General features: G+C 35.3%; 3 protein-coding genes across 3 annotated transcripts in view; 2 read left to right on the forward strand and 1 right to left on the reverse strand.

Moving 5' to 3' along the window:
• Positions 1-24,198, reverse strand: part of IIL1 (isopropyl malate isomerase large subunit 1) — a 156,312-nt gene that overhangs the window by 40,042 nt on the left and 92,072 nt on the right. Inside the window, exons 11-14 of the mRNA XM_089798347.1 lie at positions 2,752-2,806; positions 2,348-2,479; positions 844-891; positions 594-752 (exon numbers count right to left, since the gene is read on the reverse strand). Of these exons, the coding sequence (XP_089654473.1) occupies positions 594-752; positions 844-891; positions 2,348-2,479; positions 2,752-2,806 (394 nt within the window). The remainder of the gene's footprint in view (positions 1-593; positions 753-843; positions 892-2,347; positions 2,480-2,751; positions 2,807-24,198) is intronic.
• On the forward strand, positions 3,580-15,760 carry LOC149543571 (uncharacterized). The gene is made up of 3 exons (XM_089796542.1): positions 3,580-3,676; positions 15,191-15,380; positions 15,520-15,760. The coding sequence occupies exons 1-3, from the start codon at positions 3,580-3,582 to the stop codon at positions 15,758-15,760; spliced, it is 528 nt and encodes a 175-aa protein (XP_089652668.1).
• On the forward strand, positions 15,746-16,699 carry LOC149543572 (uncharacterized). The gene is made up of 2 exons (XM_089798348.1): positions 15,746-16,020; positions 16,162-16,699. The coding sequence occupies exons 1-2, from the start codon at positions 15,876-15,878 to the stop codon at positions 16,587-16,589; spliced, it is 573 nt and encodes a 190-aa protein (XP_089654474.1). The 5' UTR covers positions 15,746-15,875; the 3' UTR covers positions 16,590-16,699.

The raw sequence follows: 24,198 nt of genomic DNA on the forward strand, positions 1-24,198 counted from the left end.
CTTATTCTGAACTGGTAAGGTTGTAACTTGTATGCAAATCTGTGGCCTCCAGTCTAGAATCAACATATACATTGCCAACACTCTTCTTCTACATCAAATTTCTCATAAGGGGTTTTTTTTTTTTTTTTACATCTTCGTCTTTTCAGGGCATTACTGTCAGAGCAAAGATTTCATATACTCTTAGCATATCTTTTTAAGAATTAATGCAATGTATCTTAGGCAAAAATATATCTAGATGAGACAAACTTCTCTCTTGACTGCTGTCGTAGAAAAGTTTAAAAGTATTGGTAAGCTAGGAAGGTAGCTAATTTTCTCAACTACACTTATTATGTACCAAATACTGAGTCATGATGCTTCTTTTAAATAAGATTTTCCTATATGGATTTAGTAATCCATTATCAAACATGTTCTATTTTTTCGTATTTTGGCTTCATATAATACAATCTATTTGTTTTCCTCTTCAAGGACTCTGTGGCAGGTCATGAAAAGAAGCTACGAAATGCTTTCTCTTATCCACAGAAAAGACAAAAACTATTAAATTATCATTCATTTGAGTTCATTAGCAAATCTCCCAGCAGGTGTAAGTCGCAGACCTGAGGTTCATTCATGCGAGCATATGTATCTCTAGGCCCCCCAAGGCAAGCTCCACAGTTTGGACTTGCTGGAGTATCACAACCTGCTTCCTCAAAAATCTGGGCACAAGTCTTGCCATCGGCTCCTGGTACAGGTAGAGTGTAGAGATCCATCCACACCTGTGCCAATAAAGTTACAGGCAAAAGTATACTTCACTATAGAGTTATCATAAAGAATAAAAATGAATCATTAAAATAAAACATCACAAACCTTTTGTGTGGCAGGTACTAAAAAGGTTGGCACTTTTACCTTTTTGCCCTGGGACCAAAATAGAAACTGAATAAGCTAGAAAGATGAGGATACAAAGGCTAATATATAATATAATAGCGACCACAATATATAATGTATTAACCTCATTTTATCCAAATTATAAGTTCAGCTCAATTAAATACAGGATACCATTTTTAGAATGTGTAAAGCACTAAAACCATTATATATATCTATGCATACATATGTACACAAGGCTCAAGCACATGCCTGTTCACACACTGAGATATGTCCATACTACATATACATGTGCATACATATAATGATACATAGTTCATGCATTCACATAAATGGAGAAAAAAGTTGAAGTGACAAGTATAATCCAAAACACACATTCAGGTACAAAAGAAATAAGTTTCAAGAGAGAAATATGGTTGAAGACAATTTCCAATTTGCACAAAGTTAACTTCCTTCTAACTATTCCTAGCTGGTTATCTGACACTGAGCATCAAGTTTACACATTCTATCAAAATAATAAAACGGTACAAAAATACGTAAGTGATGTGGGCACCTGCTTAGAAGACAGTTTACAGTATATTCACTAAAAAACAATAATTCTTCAAACAAAATCAACCCACAAGTTCAACCAATGTTCTAAGGCTGAATATCTACTGTATTATAATTCAAATACAAATATACAAAGCTAATAACAATGGAAAAGTATGAATGTTATTGTTCGCAAGCCATTCCATAGTGCAAACTTGGACAAGCATCAGTTAGGAAACTATTAACATTCCCATTTAAGATAAAGTTTGCCTTTCTAGAGATAATTCAAGCATGTGACACAAAATGTACAGTATGTTTCTGTTCTATAGCTCTCCTGAAACAAACTTTACAATTTGCAACCTCCCTCATAAGCATATCATTAAGGATTAAAGATAATAAAGCAACAACTGTTTCCTATGCTTTATAAGGTTCGGCAATGATAGTAAAAGAATTTGAGTTGCTTCCCAAATATCGATAGCTATCAAGAAAAACTTCAGGAAGCAATATAAAATATAAAACTTACAAGTCCAAGTAGATCGAATTTAATATTTCATGGCTAAAATTCTAATCATTTTCTAATTTCCCATGATGTTAAATCCCATGTAGAGATCTTTGAATTCAGGAGAAATAACTTATTGTAAAGAATAAAGATATTCCACTTCCCAGTGCAAAGAAAACTGAAAAGATAGCCAAATTTTGGAAAGGAGACATGATATTCATAAAGTTTTCTCCATAGTTATTTATATATTTTGTAGCATTCAACTTCTATGCACCCACTATGAATTTTGCAATTCAAGAAGACATGCGACCTTTGCATGTTTGAATAAAATTAGTCATGGCTTAAATCTATCCATGATTTATTTCATATATTAATCATATCATAAAAATATATTAAAACCACAGTTTCAAATACTGGACGCAAGACTAACAATTTATAAAGAATAAAGGATTTAGCCCCTACCACAGAAGAGAAGAGTTTCGCAACAGCCAAAAAGTCTTCTGTTTTTCCACCAGTGCATGAACCAATGTAGACTCTGTCTATCTTAACATGCCTGCATTCCCTTGCTAAAGCACGATTGTCAGGCGAGTGAGGCTGTACCATCAGTTATAAAGAATAAGTAGACTCCAAAATGGACAAGACCAAAGGCACAAGCAAAAAGAAACATAAAATATATTTCTGAGATCATGTAAAAGGGAGGATAGAACAATATTCATGAGCTTCATTACCCACGAGTCCAAACTGAACAAAATATCCATGTCATTATATTATCATATGAATTTTATCATGATTTATTTTGAATTATACTTGACAGAATGCTCTGTCATAGCAGCATACAAATGATCTTGCAAACAATACCAACTCACCTTTGCAACTAAGGGTTCTAATTTGGAAACATCAAGCCTATATTCTTTGAAATATCTGCAAGCAAGAGATCCAAAATATGTGACTAAATATTAATTCTGACCTTGGATCAAACAAATTCCAAACAAAACTAAAAATTGAAATTTACAAACTTCAAGAACATAAAATACAACATAGCAAATAGCTGATGAAAATACAGCCTAGTTATCATACTAACATAAACTAATTGACATACACACAATTCCATTAAACATATAAACAGGAAGGAAAATGAATTATCTGCAATCATGTAATATCAATGATATCTGAATAATAATAAAATGAGTAACTTCCAACAATTCGAGGGTCATTGATTGAAGAAACTATTATCGTATGAATCATAAGACCAATCACAGCCTGAATATGAATCATAAGACAACTCCTAGCCTGAGAGTATGAATCATAGGACTAGTCATAGCCTAAAGGAATGGAATCTAGAATGCTAAACACCGCTGATATTTCATATGTGTTGCATGTCTACATAGCCTGGTCTAAGCTAACAATCAATTTAAAACTGTTCCAAGCAAAACTAAAATGGCTGTTGAAAATACAGCCAACTCATCATACAACATAACCCAACCATTAAACAAGTTACAACACTATCATTAAACCTGTGATTCCCCTTGAACATGCAAACAGGAAGGAAAATCAATTATCTGCAATCACTTAATATCATTGATATTGGAGTAACAAAATCAGAATTATTTCTAGCCATAGCAGTAACATTGATTGCAGATACTATTAAGTAAAAATCATAAGACCACTCATAGCCTGAATGGCTGGAGTCTAAAATGCCTAGGATACCGATTTGTGCCCCCGACCCCTGGATGCGGAAGCAGATGCGTCCGGAGGCGGATGCCCTCTGGATGCACAGAGGAAGCGCATGTGGTTCGAAACAACTGCAAACCCATTTTCGTCAGGTCATCTGCTGAATAGGATACTTCATTGTTACTGAAAACTGCTGATTGGATCTCTTATGGTGGTAACTTATTCATACATGTGAGACAATATCGACTGGAAACAGATGAGTTGAATTGGGGAGTAAAATGAAGGAAGAGCAATCAAACAGAACCCGCTTTCCCTAAGTAGACCAAGCTTCGCACAGAGGGAACTTCCATAAGAAGAGAAACTTTCTACCTCTATGTGTTTTATAATAATTTTTAATATTATATTACCAAATCAATAATTTTTTTTAAATTATAAGAAGTTTTGTAAATGTCAAAAACAATGAATCTTTTAATCAGATGATCAAAACTTTAATTTGTAAAACTATTAACAGAGATTATTTAAATTTACTGTTGTAATTTAAAGGTGTGTCTAAATATTTAATATTGCAAATCCCTCTGACAAAACAGTTAATTCAATTTGTTTATCAACTATAATTGACCAGTTTAGACGGTTATATAGTAATAATTATGTATTCTAGATGTAATACTATATTAATATATAATGTTTATTTATTAAAATATGTTTCATCAATGTATTTATATATTGTTAATAACATATTATTATCTATGATGTTGATTGTTACTATATTAGAAATAAATTATATTATGCATTTAAATTTTACGTAATAAGATTATATCATTATCTATATATATACACACATCCAAAATCCTCCAAAAAAAAATCATGCATCTGCACACCCAATTCTGGCACCCATATCCGCATCTGCACCCAAATTGGCAACTTAGTAAAATACCAAACACTACATGAGCTGTATAAGATGTTATTTAACTTGTATTGCATGTCAACATATTGATCTAAGATAGCAACTGATTTCAAACCATTTTCTAAATAATCTGTCAATGACCCACCTGTACCTTAGGAGCATTACAGGTATCATTCCCAGAATGAAAAGTAAGTAAATCTGAAAAGATATGTACAGACACAACGAAAGACGAATTTAATCATATCAAACAAGGGAGATAGATTTGAGTAAAAACATAAAAGGCATCAGGAGCTTTGGGTAGAGCAGTCCCTAAATCAATAGGGAGATGAAAGCTCATAGAGCTTTGGTTTCGAAGGATAAATATGTGATCATACAGAATTGAAGCAGCTTTGACTAACTCAATATATATACTCACCAATCATAATTTCTCGAATTATTTCTTCAAAATAGGGGATCTGTCATAAATCCAGAAGTTGCTTCATAAAAATCTCATACTCTGAAGCTTTCCAGCCTGTTGAACTGTGAGGAATGTTTAGATGAATCCAATAATAAGGTTATTTTTAGATGTCATAAAATCCTAGCCAATTCTACAATAAAATTATTTCAAACTCAACCAATTACACAAACAAATAGGAACAACTTCTCAGATTCTAAAACTGAAAGTCACAGCAATGTAAAATTATGAAAGATGCTCAGAACACACATGCCAGATCTCACAAAAGACAAATTTAATACTTCATTCCAGAATAGATCAATTCCACTGATATCTATATGGAAAATATGTCAGTTTTACAATCCCTTCAATCTGTCCTATAGTTTAGTGTTCTAAATAAAAATGTCATACTGGTTTTCTGAAAAAGGCAATTTCAGATGCTTCTTCAATAATAACAATAACATTACCAGGTTTGCGCAGATTAAAAGAATGGAGGGGTTTATGAAGTTCTCCTTCTGTGTTACTACTGTTGCCTTTGATCAGGCTGAATGTGACCAACTCCAATCCTAGTTTGCAGACCTCCCTCTATAATGAATTCTTTCTTAGAGTCATATCACTGCTTTAATTGCCGCCAATGCTATCCTGATAGCAATATCTCTGGTATGGCCATGTCGGAGATAGGCAAAGACAGACCTATAGCCTTTCCAAAATCATGGTTCCAAACAGCTGGAATGCAAATTACTGCAAATGGTAACTCAATGTGCAATGCTCGATTAAATTGAATTGCCAGAGTAGGGTGAATGTCCTGTCATTGACCATGGGTTTCGCATCCCACTAGTCAGTGTGCATAGAGGCGATATCCATCATTCAAGCATGATAAATACCTACGAACTTCACCTTAAATAAGCAATACCATCATTAACCAAATCGGCTGGAGATAACAACATTACATCATTTCCCTAAGTCAGATATCACGACTAACTACATTTTTCATAAAATATTAAATATTATTGATAAATGCATTACTTTATTTGTTAAATATCATATAAAAAGGCAAAAGAAGGGTGATTTGAAGCACCACCTGGCTGCCCTACCAGCCTCTTCAATTTGGGATCATCACAGTCTTCCCATCCTCTAATTGCTTGACCTCAGGCAGTTTCAAGTTAAGATGCCCAAAGAGCTCTATCCCTTCCTGTGTGGCATCTTGTAAGGTAATCCTTTCCATTTTATTAAACATTCTGGAATCAGTTGTTCCTTAACATCTCCTCCCTCACATTCATTACTTGTAATGTCCCCTTTCTAGTACTTGGTCCCGTAACTAGGATATGTAAGGGACTTAGTATCCATGTGGCCTATAGCCAGTTTAAAGTATAGACATCATACCAAGGTGTTTAAAGGAAGTTTTGAGCATAACCACTATTTATAGTAAGTCATTTTGGACATAATTGGGACCTTCCAATGGCAGTGACATGTCGATGATAAATGTTTAATATTAAGAGACGATGTAATGTCCCCAGGACCTTAAATAATATAGTTAATATTTTTCTTGCCTATGTCCATTCAGCAGTTAGGATTCATTTTTTGGAGTAAGGCCCATGTGAACATACCGGCTTAGGTAGACACAACTTATCCCAACATAACTGGAGCGCTAACTTGGTTTGGTTCCAATTTTGTTGTTTTTTTACTAAGGATTGATATCCACCTTTAACCTTGTAGTTCCCTATTTTACAACCCAACCAAACTAGAGAGTCATCCAAGTTTTGGGGTTTGATAGTTCTAGAAGCCAAGAGGGAGGATAACTCTAGTCTTTCGAAATTTGATTGAGGGGTATTGTCAAGGGATTTCCATTTCCATCCAAGACTACGATCTCCCTCAGGGAATTCCCCATAGTTGCTCAAGGTTTCCCCCATAAATTGGAAAGAGTGGTCTTGATAAATGGGGATATAACTTTTGAAATTGGAGAATATCCACCCCAAGAATTCTCCCAAAAAAAGACTTTGTTACACAAACCTACATCCGATGATATTTTTCAGTAATAATACTTATGCGTTCCAACCAAAGTAACGAGACTTGCTACGAGTCGGGCGAGTCTCCCAAGTCGGCGAGTCAGGGAGGGCTTGCCGAGTCAAAATGACTCGTCACCCGGGCTCAACAGGTCAAGGAGTGTGACTCGCCTAACTCACATGACTCACGAGTCATGACAGTCGTGACCCGACCACGGTAGTCAACGCTCGGCAGAGGTTAAAACATAAAAAAAAAAGTTGTTTTTTTAAATAATTTTTTTGATTTTTATCCTTAAGGCCCTAAAAGAGCTTTCATAACACTCTATTTTGTGTGTGTGTGTGTGTGTGTGTGTGTGTGTGTGTGTGTGTGTGTGTGTGTGAGAGAGAGAGAGAGAGAGAGAGAGAGAGGAAGAAGAGAAATAGAGTGTCATTGTTTTGCAACCAGCTAAAAGGAAGAGGAGAAAAGCTTGCATTTGTGACATTGGAGCAACTATACGCTTGCATTTAGATCATCAAGGAGTTTATAGGAGCTCTTCTCAACACTTCTCAACTCATTTCAAAGAGGTAAGAGTTGATCTTTTGGATTTTGATGGCTTTTTTCTGTATGCTTATGGGTTTTTTGGATGAATTTTTTTTGTATGTTTATGGGTTTTATTTTACTTTAGATCTTCATAAAATACAATGCTTAAATGGTAATATTTGGTCTAAAATGTCTTATTGCAGCAACCTTGACATTTTTCCTTACTCTAATGGCTCCTCCAACTAAAAAACCCAAACTCTTTAAAGGCAATAAAAAAGATGAGTGTTGGAAGTACACCATAGAATTTTCGGGAAGAGGTAGAACTCAAACAAAATGCCTATTATGTAAGGTTTTTAATAGTGAGGGGACAAATACATTGAAATACCATATTGCTGGCATACGTAGTCATGATGCTGAGCCTTGTAAAGCTGCAACTCCTGAGGCAAAACGTTTTTGTTATGTTGCCTTAGAAAAATATGAACAAGAAAAGGAATTAAAACAAAAACAATTAGCAGAGTTAGCTCAGATTGGTTCCAATTCTCTTCCACACTCATCTGGAACTACTTTTGTATCTAGTTTTACACTCCTAAGTTCAATAGGTTGTGTTGGAGAAGGTGCTTCCCTTCTCCCCTATCATCTGAGTGCTTCTGCTAGTGGTACTTCTTCTACATCTATTCCTTGCACTGCTAGTAGCACTACCCCTACTAATAGTACTCGCATTACCTTTGGTCCTAGAGTCAGAAAATCTAGGTTGGATAATTTTTTTGTACCATGTTCCACTCTTGGTGCACAACCCTCACTTGAGAGCTTCGTTTGGAATAGGGAGATCCATGAAGCTGCAATAAGAGCAATTTGCAAATTTGGGTATTTTTGCAACAATCCATTTATAGCAGCCAGGTACTTCAACTTCATTTATATTTGATTGTTTTATGTTTTATGTTTTAAATTCAATTTTTAAATTAAATTTTATAATTTTAACTTGATGTTGAAATATACTAATTAAAATGTTTCTACAAATGTACGAGGACTCCTTATTGGTAGGAGATGATTGATGTGGTTTCCATCCGTGGTGTGGGGTTTAAAGCCCTCACTGAAGATGAGTTGAGTGGCCCCCTCTTATGAGAAATGGTTGAGGAGATGAAACTTGAGTTGGAGGACCATAGAAAGATTTGGAGCCAAAGAGAGTGTACCATTATGACGGATGGATGGATAGATAGGAGGAATAGGACTCTCCTCAATTTTCTTGTTTCTAGTGGAGGTAATTCATCATCCTCTACTTCTCGAAATCTAAAATTTAATGTATGATTGAATAACTAAAAGTTTGTTTTATTGACTATTCAATGATAATTATTTTGTTTAATTTTCACTTTCAAGATCCACCATGTTTTTGAAGTCTATATATGCTTCCTCACATGTCAAAAATGCAAAATTCTTATGTGAGGCTATTGACGAGGTCATAAGGGACGTGGGGGAAGAGAATGTTGTCCAAGTGGTGACTGGTAATGCAGCAAATTATGTTGCTGCAAGTAAAATTTTAACTGCTAAGTTCTAAAAAAATTATTTTAGTTTTTCATTAAATTTTGAAAATTAAAAGTTTTTAACACATCTAAATTTTTATTTGTTTACAAACTAATTAAAATTGCTGCAAGAAAAATTTTGATGGAGAGACACCCAAGAATCTTTTGGACTTCATGTGCGGCCCATTGCCTCGACCGCATGTTAGAGGATATTGGCAAGCTTGAATGGGTGAAATCATGTATTGCTAAGGCCAAAAATCTTTGCAAGTTCATCTATAATCATGCCTTGGTTCTCAGCATTATAAAGTAATACACGAAAGGAAAGAAGTTGGCTCATCCTGATATCACAACATTTGCCTCTAATTTTATCACGCTAAAATCTTTGTTGAATTCAAGGTTAGTTTTGAGGTGCATGTTTGTTGGTCCACAATGGAGTTCTTCCTCCTTTGCCACCACCCCTACAGGGATAGATGCAACAAAATGCATTTATGATGAAGAAGGTTTTTGGGAGCCATGTAAGGAGATTGTGGAGGTAATTTAAATTTTAAAACCTTGAGTCTTAAAATTTTATAAATTAATTTATCTCATACATATTTTTGTTTTATTTTCATTGTGCAACTTTGTAAAGTTTCATCATTCACTAAATTGTTCTTTTGTTTAATTGTTTTGTAGATCACTGAGCTCCTTGTAGCCCTCCTATGAGTTGTTGATAGGGAGAAGCCCGCTATGGGCTACATATATGAGGGCATGGATAGGGCCAAGGAAGCTATTAAGGCCAAATATGTAGGAGTTGAGGACAAATGTGGCCCTATTTTCGACATAATTAATAGGAGATGGCAAAATCAGCTTCATAAACCCATCCACACAGCAGCCTATTACCTCAATCCGGCATACTGTTTATGTGAAGATTTCAAGGCAAATGAGAAGGTTCTTTGTGGCCTATACACTGTGATATCGAAGATGGCCACTAATGCTAGAAATATATTGCTTGAGATGGATGCCTATACTAATGCAACAGGGCCCATTTTTTCTAGTCAAATTTTCAAAAAAGGTCGTACAAAATTGCAGCCAGGTAAAAAATTGCAGCTTAAGCCTTATACAATCTAGTTTCTAAATTTCTAGCTTTAAAGTTCAAATTTTGAAATGAGACTAATATTTTTTTCCTTTCCTTTTTTTCAAAATTTAGATAGATCATGGCAAATGTTTGGGCCTTCAACCAAAAACCTTCAGCAAATCGCCATCCGCATAATGAGCCAGCCAAGTAACGCTTTTGAATGTGAGTGCAACTGGAGCATGTTCGAGCACATCCACTCAAAGAGGCGTAATAGGTTGTCTGTGGAGAAAATGAATAAGCTAGTCTTTGTGCATTACAACCTGTGCATTAGGACCAAGGAGATTTTGGATAGTGACACCATTCTGATTACTCTAGAGGAGGTTGATCTAGAGTCTAAGTGGATCACTGGAGCTACTGATCCTGTCTTTGATAATGACGACCTAGAGCGGGTTGACAAGGCAAACAAAGAGACTGAGGTCGTGGCTATGGCAGTAGAGGACTAGAGAGCTATAGTTGTTCCTAGTGGCACCTCACAAGCACTGACAGAGACTACAGCTGATCCTAGAGGCACCTCACAAGTTGATGCTATGGCTAATCAGTCATCTAGGACCTACCTTAGAAACCTTACGAAGAGGCATTTTATAGATTATATTGAGCCTGAGATTGAGGTTGGGGATGAGGATCAGGATGGGGACTAGGAGCCATTGATATAGTCTTGTTTTAACTTTTTGTTTAATTTAACATATGATCGAAATTTGGAACATTTGATGATGACTATCGATGTATTGGATTTCATGGATTTGATATACATTTTGATGGGTTTCATGGATTTATCATTTTATATATCTATGATTCTATGTTTTACTTTTCTATTTCCTTCAGCTACTATTTAAATTTTAGTATTTACCAATTTACCTTTGTACTTATGTAATCGATGTATGTTTAACTTTTTAAGTATGTGCATTGTGATCAAATTACCTTCTATTTCATGATGTTATTGTGTATTTAAGCTTTATTCAATAATAGGTGCATGGAATGTTCTTTAAATCCTAAAAAATCTCAAAATTTCGAAGTTTTTCACTTTGTCGACTCACTACCGAGTCTGAGCCGGGTCACAAGTCAAGTTACCCTTGTCGAGTCCAAGCAGGATCTGAGTCACATTACTTTGGTTCCAACATAAAGTTCCACACTCTAGATCCTCTTGGTGGATTAAGGGTTGTAAAGATATTAATGTTGTCATTTGAATCGAGGTATTTGTTGTAAACAATCCTAGCCCATTTACTTTGTGGATTGATACATCCTCCATTAATTTGGCGCCCATAGCCTGATTTTGCCACTTAAGTCTTTTAATTCCAAGGCCACTGTTTTCAATAGGTTTGCAAATTTTATCCTAATTAATTAATGCCATTTTTTATTGTTGGACACGCCTTGCCGAAAGAAATTCTTCATTTACTTTTCAATGTTAGACTTTGCCTTAACAAATAAAGGTAAACATGGCATTTGGTACGAGGGAAGGGCTAAGAGAACAGCTTTTACCATTGTTGACTGTCCAGATTTAGAAAGCAATTTGCCTTTCCAATTGTCCATTTTTTGGTCAAATTTATTAAGAATAGGAACCCAAGCCTTAGAGGTTCTATTATCCTTATCAATTGGGATGCCTAAATATTTACAAGAAAAGACCCCTTTTTTGTATCTTAGAATGTTGCAAATATCAATTTCTAACAAAGGGTTAGTGTGCAGAAAAATTATTTCTAATGTTTCAACATTTACCTATTGTTGTTATGTTATTATTTATTATTAATGTTATTAATATTATTATTAGTATTAATATTTTTATATATATAATTAACTTTATGTATTATGATATTAATCTAAATATTATATTTTATCATTTTATATAAAAATATTTAATTCTCATACTTTACTATTAATATATGTACACTATTATAATAAATTATAACTATACCATTATTAATATTATCTTATCAATATTTCATTTATTTATTATTTATTTATTCATTTATATTTTTAATTATATAGATCTTATTTTGACAAGGATATTACAGACCTCCCCTTTCAAATTTTGCTTGTCCTCAAGCAAAAATCATTTATACTTGACATTTTTGTAGAACCATCATATGAAGCATTTGGATGCAAGAAGACATAAGGGATTTATAGAGCATACATCATAATGCATGAAAACACAGAGCATACACAAAGTAAAGATGAGTACATGAAAACGTGAAACATACACATATATGCATGAAAACACGAAGCAAACATATGAATGCATGAAAACACAAAGCAAACATGATGTAGACACATAATACATGAATTATTGATTAATGTCTTACAATTTACTAGAGTCAAAAAAATGATTTACAAAATTTACTTCTTCAATAGAATCTTGCACCCACAAGTTTTCATTGGTACATATGTGTATGCATAAGTTTCAAAGAAAAATGTGTCACGATAACTTACTCCAAGCCAATTACATACTAAGTCCAAGAGCGGAACTTGGGCCCCCTTGGCCTCAGTGGTGGTGTTTACGCATCCACACAAGGTGGCCTACTTAGCAGAATGCTCAGTTTTTTTTTGTCTTATTATTATTCTAGTAGAGAAGAATGCTTAGGTTGTAAACAGATTGCTTAGCAACCAAACTCAATGGCTTTCCTCAAAGTTTACAAATCCAATCCCTTAAACCTTTCTTGGGACTTGTCCGCAAGGCTCTTGGGGTCACTAATCCCTACCCTATCTTGGAATAACCAATTGGATGAATTTACACTAGCCTCTCACTGAATACACCTTTGTTCTCTCTCCTGAGACTACCATTATAGGTAAATTAATAATAAACTAAATATGAATTGAAAAGTCCATGCTATCCTAGTTATTATTCCAGTCCATGAGAATGTTGAGATGCAACAGCCTTATTGACACCAAGCTCAATGGTTTTCATCAAGGTTTTACAAATCAAAGCCCTTAAGCCTTTCTTGGACATGTCTACAAGGTTCTCAGGGATGCTGATCTCTACCTTATTTTGGGAACAACCAATTGGCTGGATTTACACAAGCCTCTCCCTGAACGCATCTCTTATTTTCCTTTCAGACTTAGAAATAACAAGAAGTCTTCAGCAAGAATGGTTAGATAATTCATTATTATGCATTATAAAAATAATCAATACTGTACATACCAGTCACAGAGATGTATGAAGCTCTGTCTTTAATCTGAGTATCTTCCTTGTCCAATGATGTTCACAGACAGTGTAAGAGATCTGACTGTATTTAACATACAGCTTTGCAAATGATGTATGTAATTGATTTCTTTTCTTGTAATTCTTATTAGTCTTGTATGCATACAAAACCAACTTCTTTCTTTCAATCTCTTAGTAGGGCATTTGGTGTGTGAAACTGATCTCAACTAATGTTTGCTGTCTTTTCCCATATTATTCTGCAATGATGGGCTACAAGCATAAATGAACTGGATGTTAGTCTCATTTAATACAGTAGTTGTCATCGCCTTTAATGTCTTTCTTAAGTAGGCTCACTCTGTTTATTTGTTGAATGATATCCGTATCAATTCATTATAGTATAATCATGAATCGTCTTCATTTGCATTGATTACCACAAGTTAATAGCATCAGTTTTTAACAAATCTTACAGCAGAAACTTTAACTAATAACTGATGTAAACTTCAGATAGTAATCAAAATGCAGACCGCAATACTCCTGACACCTTATCAACACAAAATATTGCAAATCAAATGCTTTGAGAAAGAAGGCTTTTTCCCATCAAATATTGATCTGTGCAAAATATAATATATAACCCTATAAAGTTTGAAGTAATATTAAGTACAGATCATATGAGTTGTTGATATTATGATACGGCTTTCTGCATGTACATCCAGCACATGTGAAGACAACGATTATTTCCCAGATGACCGAAGAACTTTTAAATATCGATAAAAAGTCTGATCGGACTCCAGACTACTACCAATTTTTTTCTTTTTGTGTCTCTTACTATACGTCTGCATCTAGAATACTATCTCTTTATGACACCAATGACAATCTATCAAACAATATATTCAATTTATTATTTTCTTTGGTTGTTGTGTCTTTATCTCATAGTTCCAAAAATCGCCATGAAATCGCGATAAGATTCATGGCTCCCGATTTTTTTGGAATCGGAAATTGCTGGCGGCAATTTTTTCTTGTGAATCGCCTGAATCGCCAAAATCGGCGATTCATGGCAAAAATCGCCAAAAACGCCATCATGAATCTCCAGAAATCGGCCGCGGCAGCAAGGATAGAAAGTTCAATTTTTTTAAAAAAACACATGTTTTATTTGCTTTCTAAGTTGACTTTCCTCTTTGTTATAACCCTAAAGAGCCTTCTATTTGCTTAGTATGAGTAGAAGAAGAGAAAAGAGAATCCATAGGTTTCCAACCGGCAAGAAGGAAGAGCACCAAAGAGATCAGAAGTCCATTTGGGGAGACCATAAATTGCATTGGGAGCATTAAGGAGTCAATATCAACACTCCTCAACTCATTTGCAAGAGGTAAGTGTTGGTTTTTTTTTTGCATGTTAGTGTAGTATGCATTTTTTGTTAAATCTTTTTAGTGTTTATTTGCAAATCTTGAATGTTTTTTATTTTTACTAAATTGCAAACTAGGGTTTGTTGTTTTGTAGTTTTTGTTTATTAGTTGCAAACTTTGATTTTTTACATGAATTTTTTTATTGCAGCAGCCCTTTGCTTTCATTTTCCAATTTCCACAATGGGTAAAAAAGATGAATGCTGGAAATATAATGAAGAGTTCCCTGGGAGAACCAAATATCAAACAAAATGTATATTTTGCAAAGAAAAAATAAATTCGGGAGGTATCTATAGATTGAAATACCACATTGCTGGCATACCTGGCCATGATGTCACAGTTTGCACTCAACAAACCGCTGAGGCAAAACGCTCTTGTTTAGTGGCATTAGAAAAAATTGAACAAGACAAGTTGACTAAGAAAATGCAACTTGAAGGGTTAAGAGGTATTGGCTCCCGTGCTCCCACATCCGCAACCGCATCTACATCTGCAAGTGCATCTGCATCAGCTTCCACATCCGTAGGTTGTGTTGGAGAGAGTTCTTCTAGGCCTCCTTTTCATCCTAGTGCTAGTGCTCATGTGAGTGTTAGTGGTAGTCGGTCTCATACTGAAACAGAGTCCAACACCAACCTATTGCCGCCTAGAGTGCGAAAAAGCAGAATGGATAGTTACTTTGTGCCCCGCACTACTCCTAGCTCCCAACCCACGCTTGAGGGCATGGGTTTGAACAAGGAGATTCATGATGCTGCCAGAAAAGAGATTTGCAAATTCTGGTACTTTTGCAACATTCCATTTATTGCAGCCAGGTAATTGATTCTTTTTTCTTTGTTATCTTCAAAGTTAAAGTTAAAAGCAAAAGTAAAACTTTAATTATATCTACTTGTTTTATGATTTTAGTTTTTGACATCTAAATTTCTAATCAATATCATTATCTATTTGTGACAGGACTCCTTATTGGCAGAACATGATAGATGCAGTTACCATTTGTGGTCCGGGGTTTAAAGCCCCAACTGAGGCTGAGTTGAGTGGATACCTCCTGGAGGAAATGGTTGAGGATATGAGGCATGAGCTTGAGGACAACCGAAAGGAGTGGATCGAAAAGGGTTGCACCATCATGACTGATGGTTGGACAGATAGGAGGGGAAGAACACATCTCAATTTTCTTGTATCCTGTGGAGGTGATTGATCATTCTACTTTCCTACATACATAATTTTGAATCGTGATTGACTATTTCAAATTTTGATTTGTTGATTGCTAATAGTAATTATAATTCGTTGTTTTGTTACTTGTAGGATATACCATGTTCCTCAAATCCATTGATGCTTCTGCTCATGTAAAAAACGCCACATACTTATGTGAGGTTATTGAGGAAGTTATAGCAGAGGTGGGGGAACAACATGTGGTGCAAGTGGTGATGGATAATGCAGCAAGTTATGTTGCTGCAGGTAAACTTTTAACTTTTTAAGTTTTGAAAATAAATTTATTTGAATTTTGAACTTTTTCTAATTCTAACTTAGAATTTCTAAGTTTCCTAAGTTCTAACATGTTTGAAATTTGAATTTCTAATTATCTTAAAATTGTTGTAGGCAAACTTTTGATGGAGAGGCACCCCACCATATTTTGGTCCCCTTGTGCAGCACACTGCCTTGACCTCATGTTGGAGGAAATTGGCAAACTTGAGTGGGTCAAGTCATGTGTGGAAAGGGCAAAAAACATATGCAAGTTTATTTATAATCATTCATTTGTCCTTAGCACAATGAGAAAGTACACAGGAGACAAAGAGTTAGCTCGTTCAGGGATCATGAGGTTTGCCTCGAATTTCATCACCTTGCAGTCCTTGTTGACATCAAGGGATGATTTGAGGAGCATGTTTGTTGGGCGGGAGTGGATTTCATCTTCCTATGCTACGACCACTGCAGGGATAGATGTGGTGGATTGCATATTTGATGATGATGGTTTTTGGAAACCTACTAGAGAAATCCTTAAGGTAATTTTATTGCAATTTAACATTTAATATTTTACAGTTTACTATGCTAATTGTTTAATGATTTAGTTTTACCTTAAGTTATATTATTGAATTATTCTATGTTTAAGTTTTGACTCAAATTTTTGTTTTACTTTATATGTAGGTCACTGAGCCTCTTGTATCTCTCCTACGAACTACTGATGGGGAGAAGCCCTCTATGGGCTACATATATGAGGGCATGGATAGGGCCAAGGAGGCCATTAGAGCTCAGTATGCAGGAGTGCAGGAGAAGTATGCCCCTATTTGGGACATCATTGATAGGAGATGGTAGAATCAGCTCCACAGACCCATCCATGCAACAGCTTACTTTTTGAATTCGGCATTTCGTTTCCGTCCTGACTTCAAGGCGGATGAGGAGGTTCTCACCGGATTATATACAGTGATCCAGAGGTTGAGTACTGATGAGGATAGCAGTGCTGCAATTATTGAGCTTGATAAGTTCAATAATAAAGAAGGGCCACTTTTCTCTAGCAGGGTAGCCATAGATGCTCGGGAAACAATACAGCCAGGTAAAAATTAAATAATATATTCAATGTTCATGAATCTAGATTCTAAACTTAAAGTTGATTATGTAATTTTAGAGTTAACTTGTAATTTGTAATTTGTAAATGAGACTAATTATTTTTATTTTCCCTTATTTCAGATAGATGGTGGCAAATGTTTGGGGCCACAACCCCAAAACTTCAAAAAATTGCCATTCGTATTCTGAGTCAGCCAAGCAGTGCTTCTGCATGTGAGCGCAGTTGGTCCATGTTCGAGCACATCCACTCAAAGAGGAGAAACAGGTAGACAGTGCAGAGGTTGAATGATCTTGTCTTCGTTCATTACAACCTCCGTCTTAGGATCAGACAGATTTTGGGCACTGACTCCTCTCCGATCATTCTGGAGGAGATTGATCCAGAATCAGAGTGGCTCACAGAGGTTGTAGATCCAGTCTTCACTGAGGAAGACCGTGCGTGGATTGACCAAGTGGATATAGAGGCTGAGGCAGCTAGAGCACGTTCTTCAGGCATTGGTAGACGCACATGTGCACGCACAGACACAGGCCCTAGCGACATTCGTGAGCCCATCTTATATGCGGGAGATATGGCTCGACAGTCCTCTAGGACCTACATTAGACACCTTGCTACTAGGCAGACTGGATACTCAGAGGCTGAGGCTGAGGCTGTAGCCGAGCTTGAGGATGATGTTGAGGATGATGATGACTATGAGCCTGAGGCTTGAGCTGGAGCCTTGTTTTTATATTTTGTTTACAGATATTGATACTGAATCATTGATAGACATATGTTTCAAACTTTCATGGATCTTCATCTTAGATTCTTACATAAATTTATGATTTGATGTCTTATGGATCATCTTACATACATTCTATGATTTAAATCATTATGATCATTTGATTTCTATTTACTTCAGCTAGCCTACAATTTACATTTTAGATAACATAGTTACGTATGTGATGGATTTTATGTTCCATGTTTATGTATGTTAAGTTTTAACTTCTATTTGATGATGTTATAGTGTGCTTAAGTTATATTAAATAAAGGGTGCATGAAATAAGTTTTAAATTGTTGAAATCTTTAAATTTAAAGGGTTTTTTCAAATTTGCCGATTCATTGCCGATTCACGATTCGATTCGGCCTTGCCAATTCCGATTCACGTTTCTTTGCTTTATCTACTCACTGGTGTCAAGGGTAATATTCCCTATTTATTTCATAACGCCATGATTTGAACTTCTGTTATTTTCATTTTTCCTCTCCAACCAAGACTACAGGAAGTGACATTTCAGAAAAATACTGTGTAACACGGGGACTCTCACCCCCTCGCAAACCTCGAAGTACCCGTGGCCGATACGTCCTCACACCAGATACTTGAGTACGTAAGTACCCTCACCTCCACCATATCGCAACCATGCTGCCACTAGGATGGGTACTTGAATTTCAATTTGAATTTTGATTTTTGAATGTTACTATTGGGTATGTAATATGTTAACTATGTTGAATGTTCAATGGTTCTAGTTCTTGTTGCAATTTTGCTATGTTCAAGTATTTTAATTTGGTATGTTCTACTGAAACATCATTTCATAACTAACATTTCAAGTTCTATATGGGTACTATACAACACCCCTCTCTGCCCCATCCTCCCCTTGCCATCATCCCCCCATCATCCCAAAAATGAGACCTATCTTCCCTACGTCCCACAAATTCGTCTCGACATACCCCAGTACTGATGTTACACTGGAAAAATAACTAATATACCAATAACAGGAGACTCCCGACCATTATGTCATGCATCAAAATAGTCACCCAGAATATTTACTCTCCCAATGATTGTACTTTACCAGTTGAAACAGTACAATTATCAAACTTAGTCTTGCAACAGATGATGTATTCTTAAATCCCGTCATTTGAAATGCTCTCTTACGTCATCTAAAGGAGTAATCTCATGACAACTCTGAATAATTCATGGATTCATATTATTGCAGTTTCTAAAGTACCCAGTTATTCCCGAAATACAATCTAAGAACCAATCAAATAATTACAGTATATCATGAAAGAGAAGCCATTTCACTAAATAAGACAACAATGCAAATTCAACTGCATCGCCTCACTGAAAGGGTGTAGTTCACGACAGAAATTTCACACTCAAGAATTCATGAATCGTGACAATTGTAGAAGCAGATATTCACAGCCCTAGATAAGTGCCTCCAGATTCCAGTGCAGCTAGCTGGTAACCCAAGCAACAGCAACAAAATTGCAGGAGGAACTTGACACGGTTTTTATTAATTTTTTATGAACTCTACACATTATGAAACAAAGCATATAATAATATTAATGTTGTTATTCAACCTTCCCAAATGCAAGTAGCTCAAAACATTAAAACTCAAATTTTATAAACCACGCCTGGAAGTAAGCCAATACAGTGTCAGGCCTCATAAATAAAAAATCTCTACAGAAAATATACTGTTTGCATCAAATCTCTTATTTGGCATATATGGAATAATAAACCAAGGTATTTTTGCAAACCTTATGACAAAAGCCCCAATCAATATTTACGGAAAACTTATAGTTTTCCAATGGTTTCAAATATCAAATAATTTTGAAAAAAACCCATATAACAATATTTAATCAGATCAATGCAACCACCTGACCACATTAACAAATCCTTTCTCCCAATAAGATATTAAATCGACATTTGACATATTATTATTTTCTGCAAATTGATATCTGTAAATGAATCTTCAATGTTAATCTGACTGCAGCCTAAAATTTGTTTCTGAAAAGACTCCAATTTTAGCTCTTATACCATTTGTAACATCCCCTGTTAGGACCTTAAAATATCTTGCAGCAATAGAATTAAAACATCGGAAGCAAATATCCTAAGAATCAAAGACATTGTATCTTACAATCCTGGAGAGTTAATCAGAAAGATGAAGTCTTATGTAGTGTTACTAGAAGCTCTCCGGTACTTGTGTGACCATTTTGTTTGGAATATCCATCATTAAAAAGAAAAGAAAAACAAAAGAAAAGGACTTCTTCAATGACCAAATCCTAAAAGTCAGCAAAAATGAAGAAAGGAGAAAAGCGACGATAAAGGATGTACTAACTACTTCAAAAGGTGATAAGGAGTTAGGCAAAAAGGTGTCTATTGTAGGAGAAAAACTTGGGACAATTATCTCTGCTAAAAGATGATCTTCTCAGCTCACTGGAGGAAGTCGTAGAGCATTTGCAATAGGGGAAACAGTCCCCCCACTCAGCTAATCCATATAGCAATAGCTTTGACAGTGAACTCTTTGGGAGAACATAGATTACTGAGACACCCAGATAAGTAAGTAAAACTAAGTGTTTCTAATTGCCTAAGTGAAGTTATAAGAATTATAGTAAGTAAAACTAAGTGTTTCTAATTGCCTAAGTGAACTCTTTGGGAGAACAAGAATCGGAATCGGATCGAAATCGGCAAGGCCGAATCAAATCGTGAATCGGCCATGAATCGGAATCGAATCGGCCATGAATCGGAAAATTTAAAAAACCCTTATAAATTTAGTGAGTAACTTATTTCATAAACCCTTTATCGCTGATTCGATTCACCGATTCACAAAAAATCGTTTGGCTTGAATCGAATCGCCGAATCGCGTGAATCGCATGAATCGCCGTGATTCTTGGAACTATGATAAGATGACAAAGGTTTTTTAAGGAATCATTGAAAGTTTTCAAGGGTAAGGAGAAAAAAAATCTAGAAAGCTCTAATTGCTGAAATCTGGAAATTCAAATGAAGAGTTTTGAAGGAAACTAAAAAAAAATGTTTTTCTGACATTTTTTCCTCAAAATTGTGGCAGTTGTTCTCAATGTTTGTCTTTTTGTCTTTGTATACAGGGAAAGACGGTTATGTTATCCAACAGCAAGTTGGACAATTTGAGATGACTTCCGATCAAAGGTTTTGCAGATTCTAGGATGTTAGTGGTAGACTCATCTCAAACGAAAGACACTGGCAAGCTCTTGTCTCTTGTTGCAGAGCACTCTGACGAAAGTGGTACCCTTCTTTGTATTTTTTCCTAGACGGATTTTTGCTTACTCTTGGTAATTGACATTCTATGAATCCAAGGAGGGTCTCATCAGCAACAGAATGAGAATTGCTAAAAATCTGCATTATAGAATTCAATTCAACAAGCTTTGGGGGTGTTAGATGACTTGGGAATTGCAATGCCTACTACCTAAGTCACAAGGTTCGAATCGAATTCGAGTTCATTGATCATAAAATTCAGATGAAATTCGGCAAGGGTAAAAATTCGTAAAAAAATTGACATCAAAAAGCTTACATAAAATTATTTAATTTTAAATCTAAGTAATATGTCCACAAAATTGTCAAAATAGTTTGACATCACTAGATAACTAAACTCATTATAATATCAAAATAAAATAATATTATTATAAATAACAATATTATATTTTAAATCATAAAATTCGGACTAAGTTCCGAAAGGATAAAAATTGGCTGAAATTTGAACTTCATGGATGAAATTCGGCGAATCTTATGACACAGCCTACTACCTTGTCTAGTAGGCAACAAATTCAGAGTATTCAGCAGTTTCATGGGCAGCAAATACAGGGGCAGTGAAAGATTTCTACTCCTAGACCACAGCAAAGAGCCACTTCATTATCAGGGGCAGCATTAGCACCTTCCTCCACTTATAGTGCTATGCTATGTCACAAGGTTCAAATTCGAGTTCGAGTTCGGCGATAATGAAATTCAAACCAAATTCAACAAAGGAAAAAAATTGACACTAAATTCAGCTTATATTTATTTGAATTTTAAAAATATATAAATACTAACTATTAAATTTTCAAAATAATTTAACAATACTAGATTTAAAAATAAATTATATTATTAAATTAATTTAGTCAAATTTTTTTATTTTTTTTTATATTTGTTAAAATAAAATAATATTATCTTATTTAAAATTCAAGTAAATATAAATATAAATAGTCACTTATTAAATTAAAATTCATATAAATATGAATATATTTTCACTTTTTCAATTAAAATTATAAAAAATAAAGCAATATGATTGAATTTGAAATTTGAATACATTATGATAAATTTAGAAATACTATTAACATAAATGTATTCAATTTTTTTGTTATCATTTGTCAATATATAAATAATATATTAAATTTTATAAATAAGCTTGCAATATTTTGACGGATTCTCATTTCCGTTACGAAAAGAGCGATGGATTTTTCCATCAAAGCCAGTATTTTCCCATCGAACAAATTTATCTGACAGAGCTCATAGGTTCCTAGTAAGGGCAAGTTGGAAGAGCTCTGTCAAAATGGTTCTCCCAGAAAATTTATTTCGAGTTTATTCTGACTAAACTAAAACCATATACCATGTCTGTGTTTCTTGAATAGGCTTAGATACTTCATCAAATCCAATTTCCAATGGATTTTTAGTGATTCTTGAAGATGACAGACACAGAAATTTTGCTTCGTACAAATTAATGTCGAACTTGAACGAATTATTTTAATTTTATGAGAATTTGCAGAACTTTGAACTTCATACGCAAAGATCGGCAAACCCCATGACTAAGGTGCTATGCGTGAAGCACAACCAAGCAAGGGGAAACACAAGGTGCAAAGTGAAAGTAACTCCATAGAAAATTTGTTGAATGCACACATACGAGAGAAGATAGAGGAATTCATTGATAGATTCATTTTTTCCAATGGCATTTCATTTCATGTAGCTAGATCTCCTTATAAGGAGATGATGCAGATGGTGGTGAACAAGGGGAGGACCATCAATTGTGTCACCAAGTGAGTGCGAATTCATTGGATAATGCATATGCCAAGATCAATGCATCAATGGAGACCATGAGGGCATGCTAGGAGGAGTCTAGATGCAATATTATCATGGATGGGTGGACAGACATTAGGCATCATCCACTCATCAATGTCATAATTACATGCTCAAATGGCCCATTCTTTCTCAGGGCATCGAAAGGATGTTGATTTTCAGTTTGAGATTCTTCTGGCAGCTATTCAAGAATGGACACATAAAGTGGTCTAAGTAGTGACAAATACAGTATATGTGTATAGAGTTGTAGGGAGGCTTGTTGAGGCGACATATAGACATATTTGGTGGACTTTATCTTATGTGCATGCCATGAACAATGCCCTAAAGAACATGGGCAAGATTGACTGGATTAAGCCAATGGTCAACAATGTTGTGTAGATGTTTATCATAGTAACACAAGGACGCGTTCCCCCCCCCTTTTGCCCCAAGTCCCAGAGACAAGTTCGCACCGAGGACTTGGGGACCTCATTCCCCCATCCTCAACAGTGCCACTAGATTCTGCCACCTCTGCCAAGAATGGGGGGAGGTCTCGGTGTTGACTATTTGCTGATTTGGCTTTTTATGTTCAATGTTCCAATTCAATGCAATGTTCAAGTATTTACCCTTTTACATCTTTATCTCTTATATTGCGATACATCTTTTCATAACTAGCATTTTAACTACCATATGTATAATATATATAACCCCTCATGTCCCCAAATTAAGGCCCCTCTGTCCCCCTATCCCGAGAACTTGTCCCCCCCGTCCCCCAGGGCAATGCCACTATGATGTATATCTATAACCACCATATTTCACATATGCACTTCAAGTGCTTTGCAAAGGAGTTCTTGTCACTACTTAAGACCAAATATACATCCTATTTCATTCTTTTGGAGAGAATGCTTTAGTTGCAAGAGCCACTGTAACTCATGGTTATGATGAATGAGTGGAATCAGTGGGATGGGTCCACAACAGAACAGGGAAGGAGGGTGAATAATATAGTGAAGAGTGATATATTTTGGAGTGATGCAAAATACAGTCTCTAGCATCAGGCCAATTTTCCAAGTCATTAGATATAGGGATGGGGATGTATCTAAACATGGAGATGTGTACGAGTGCATTGATTCTATGCTTGGTTAGAGGAGGTCCACTATGCAAGAGAACCCCACTTTAGCCTTAACACTCCTTACACATGGCATCTTATGCATTGATTCTGAAGTGGTGATTTACATGCTCTACATGGTAGAGTTACACCACTTCAAGATGATGA

This window comes from Cupressus sempervirens, chromosome 8 (genome assembly GCF_028749045.1).
Source record: "Cupressus sempervirens isolate cs-2001-9-10 chromosome 8, ASM2874904v1, whole genome shotgun sequence".
Classification (NCBI taxonomy): domain Eukaryota; kingdom Viridiplantae; phylum Streptophyta; class Pinopsida; order Cupressales; family Cupressaceae; genus Cupressus; species Cupressus sempervirens.

Coding starts and splice junctions, on each gene's coding strand:
- LOC149543571 (XM_089796542.1), top strand. CDS start 3,580: ATGCCTAGGATACCGATTTGTGCCCCCGACCCCTGGATGCGGAAGCAG. Junction 3,677..15,190: donor GCACAGAGGAAGCGCATGTG/GTTCGAAACAAC, acceptor ATACTGAAACAG/AGTCCAACACCAACCTATTG. Junction 15,381..15,519: donor ATTCCATTTATTGCAGCCAG/GTAATTGATTCT, acceptor TATTTGTGACAG/GACTCCTTATTGGCAGAACA.
- LOC149543572 (XM_089798348.1), top strand. CDS start 15,876: ATGTTCCTCAAATCCATTGATGCTTCTGCTCATGTAAAAAACGCCACA. Junction 16,021..16,161: donor AGCAAGTTATGTTGCTGCAG/GTAAACTTTTAA, acceptor AAATTGTTGTAG/GCAAACTTTTGATGGAGAGG.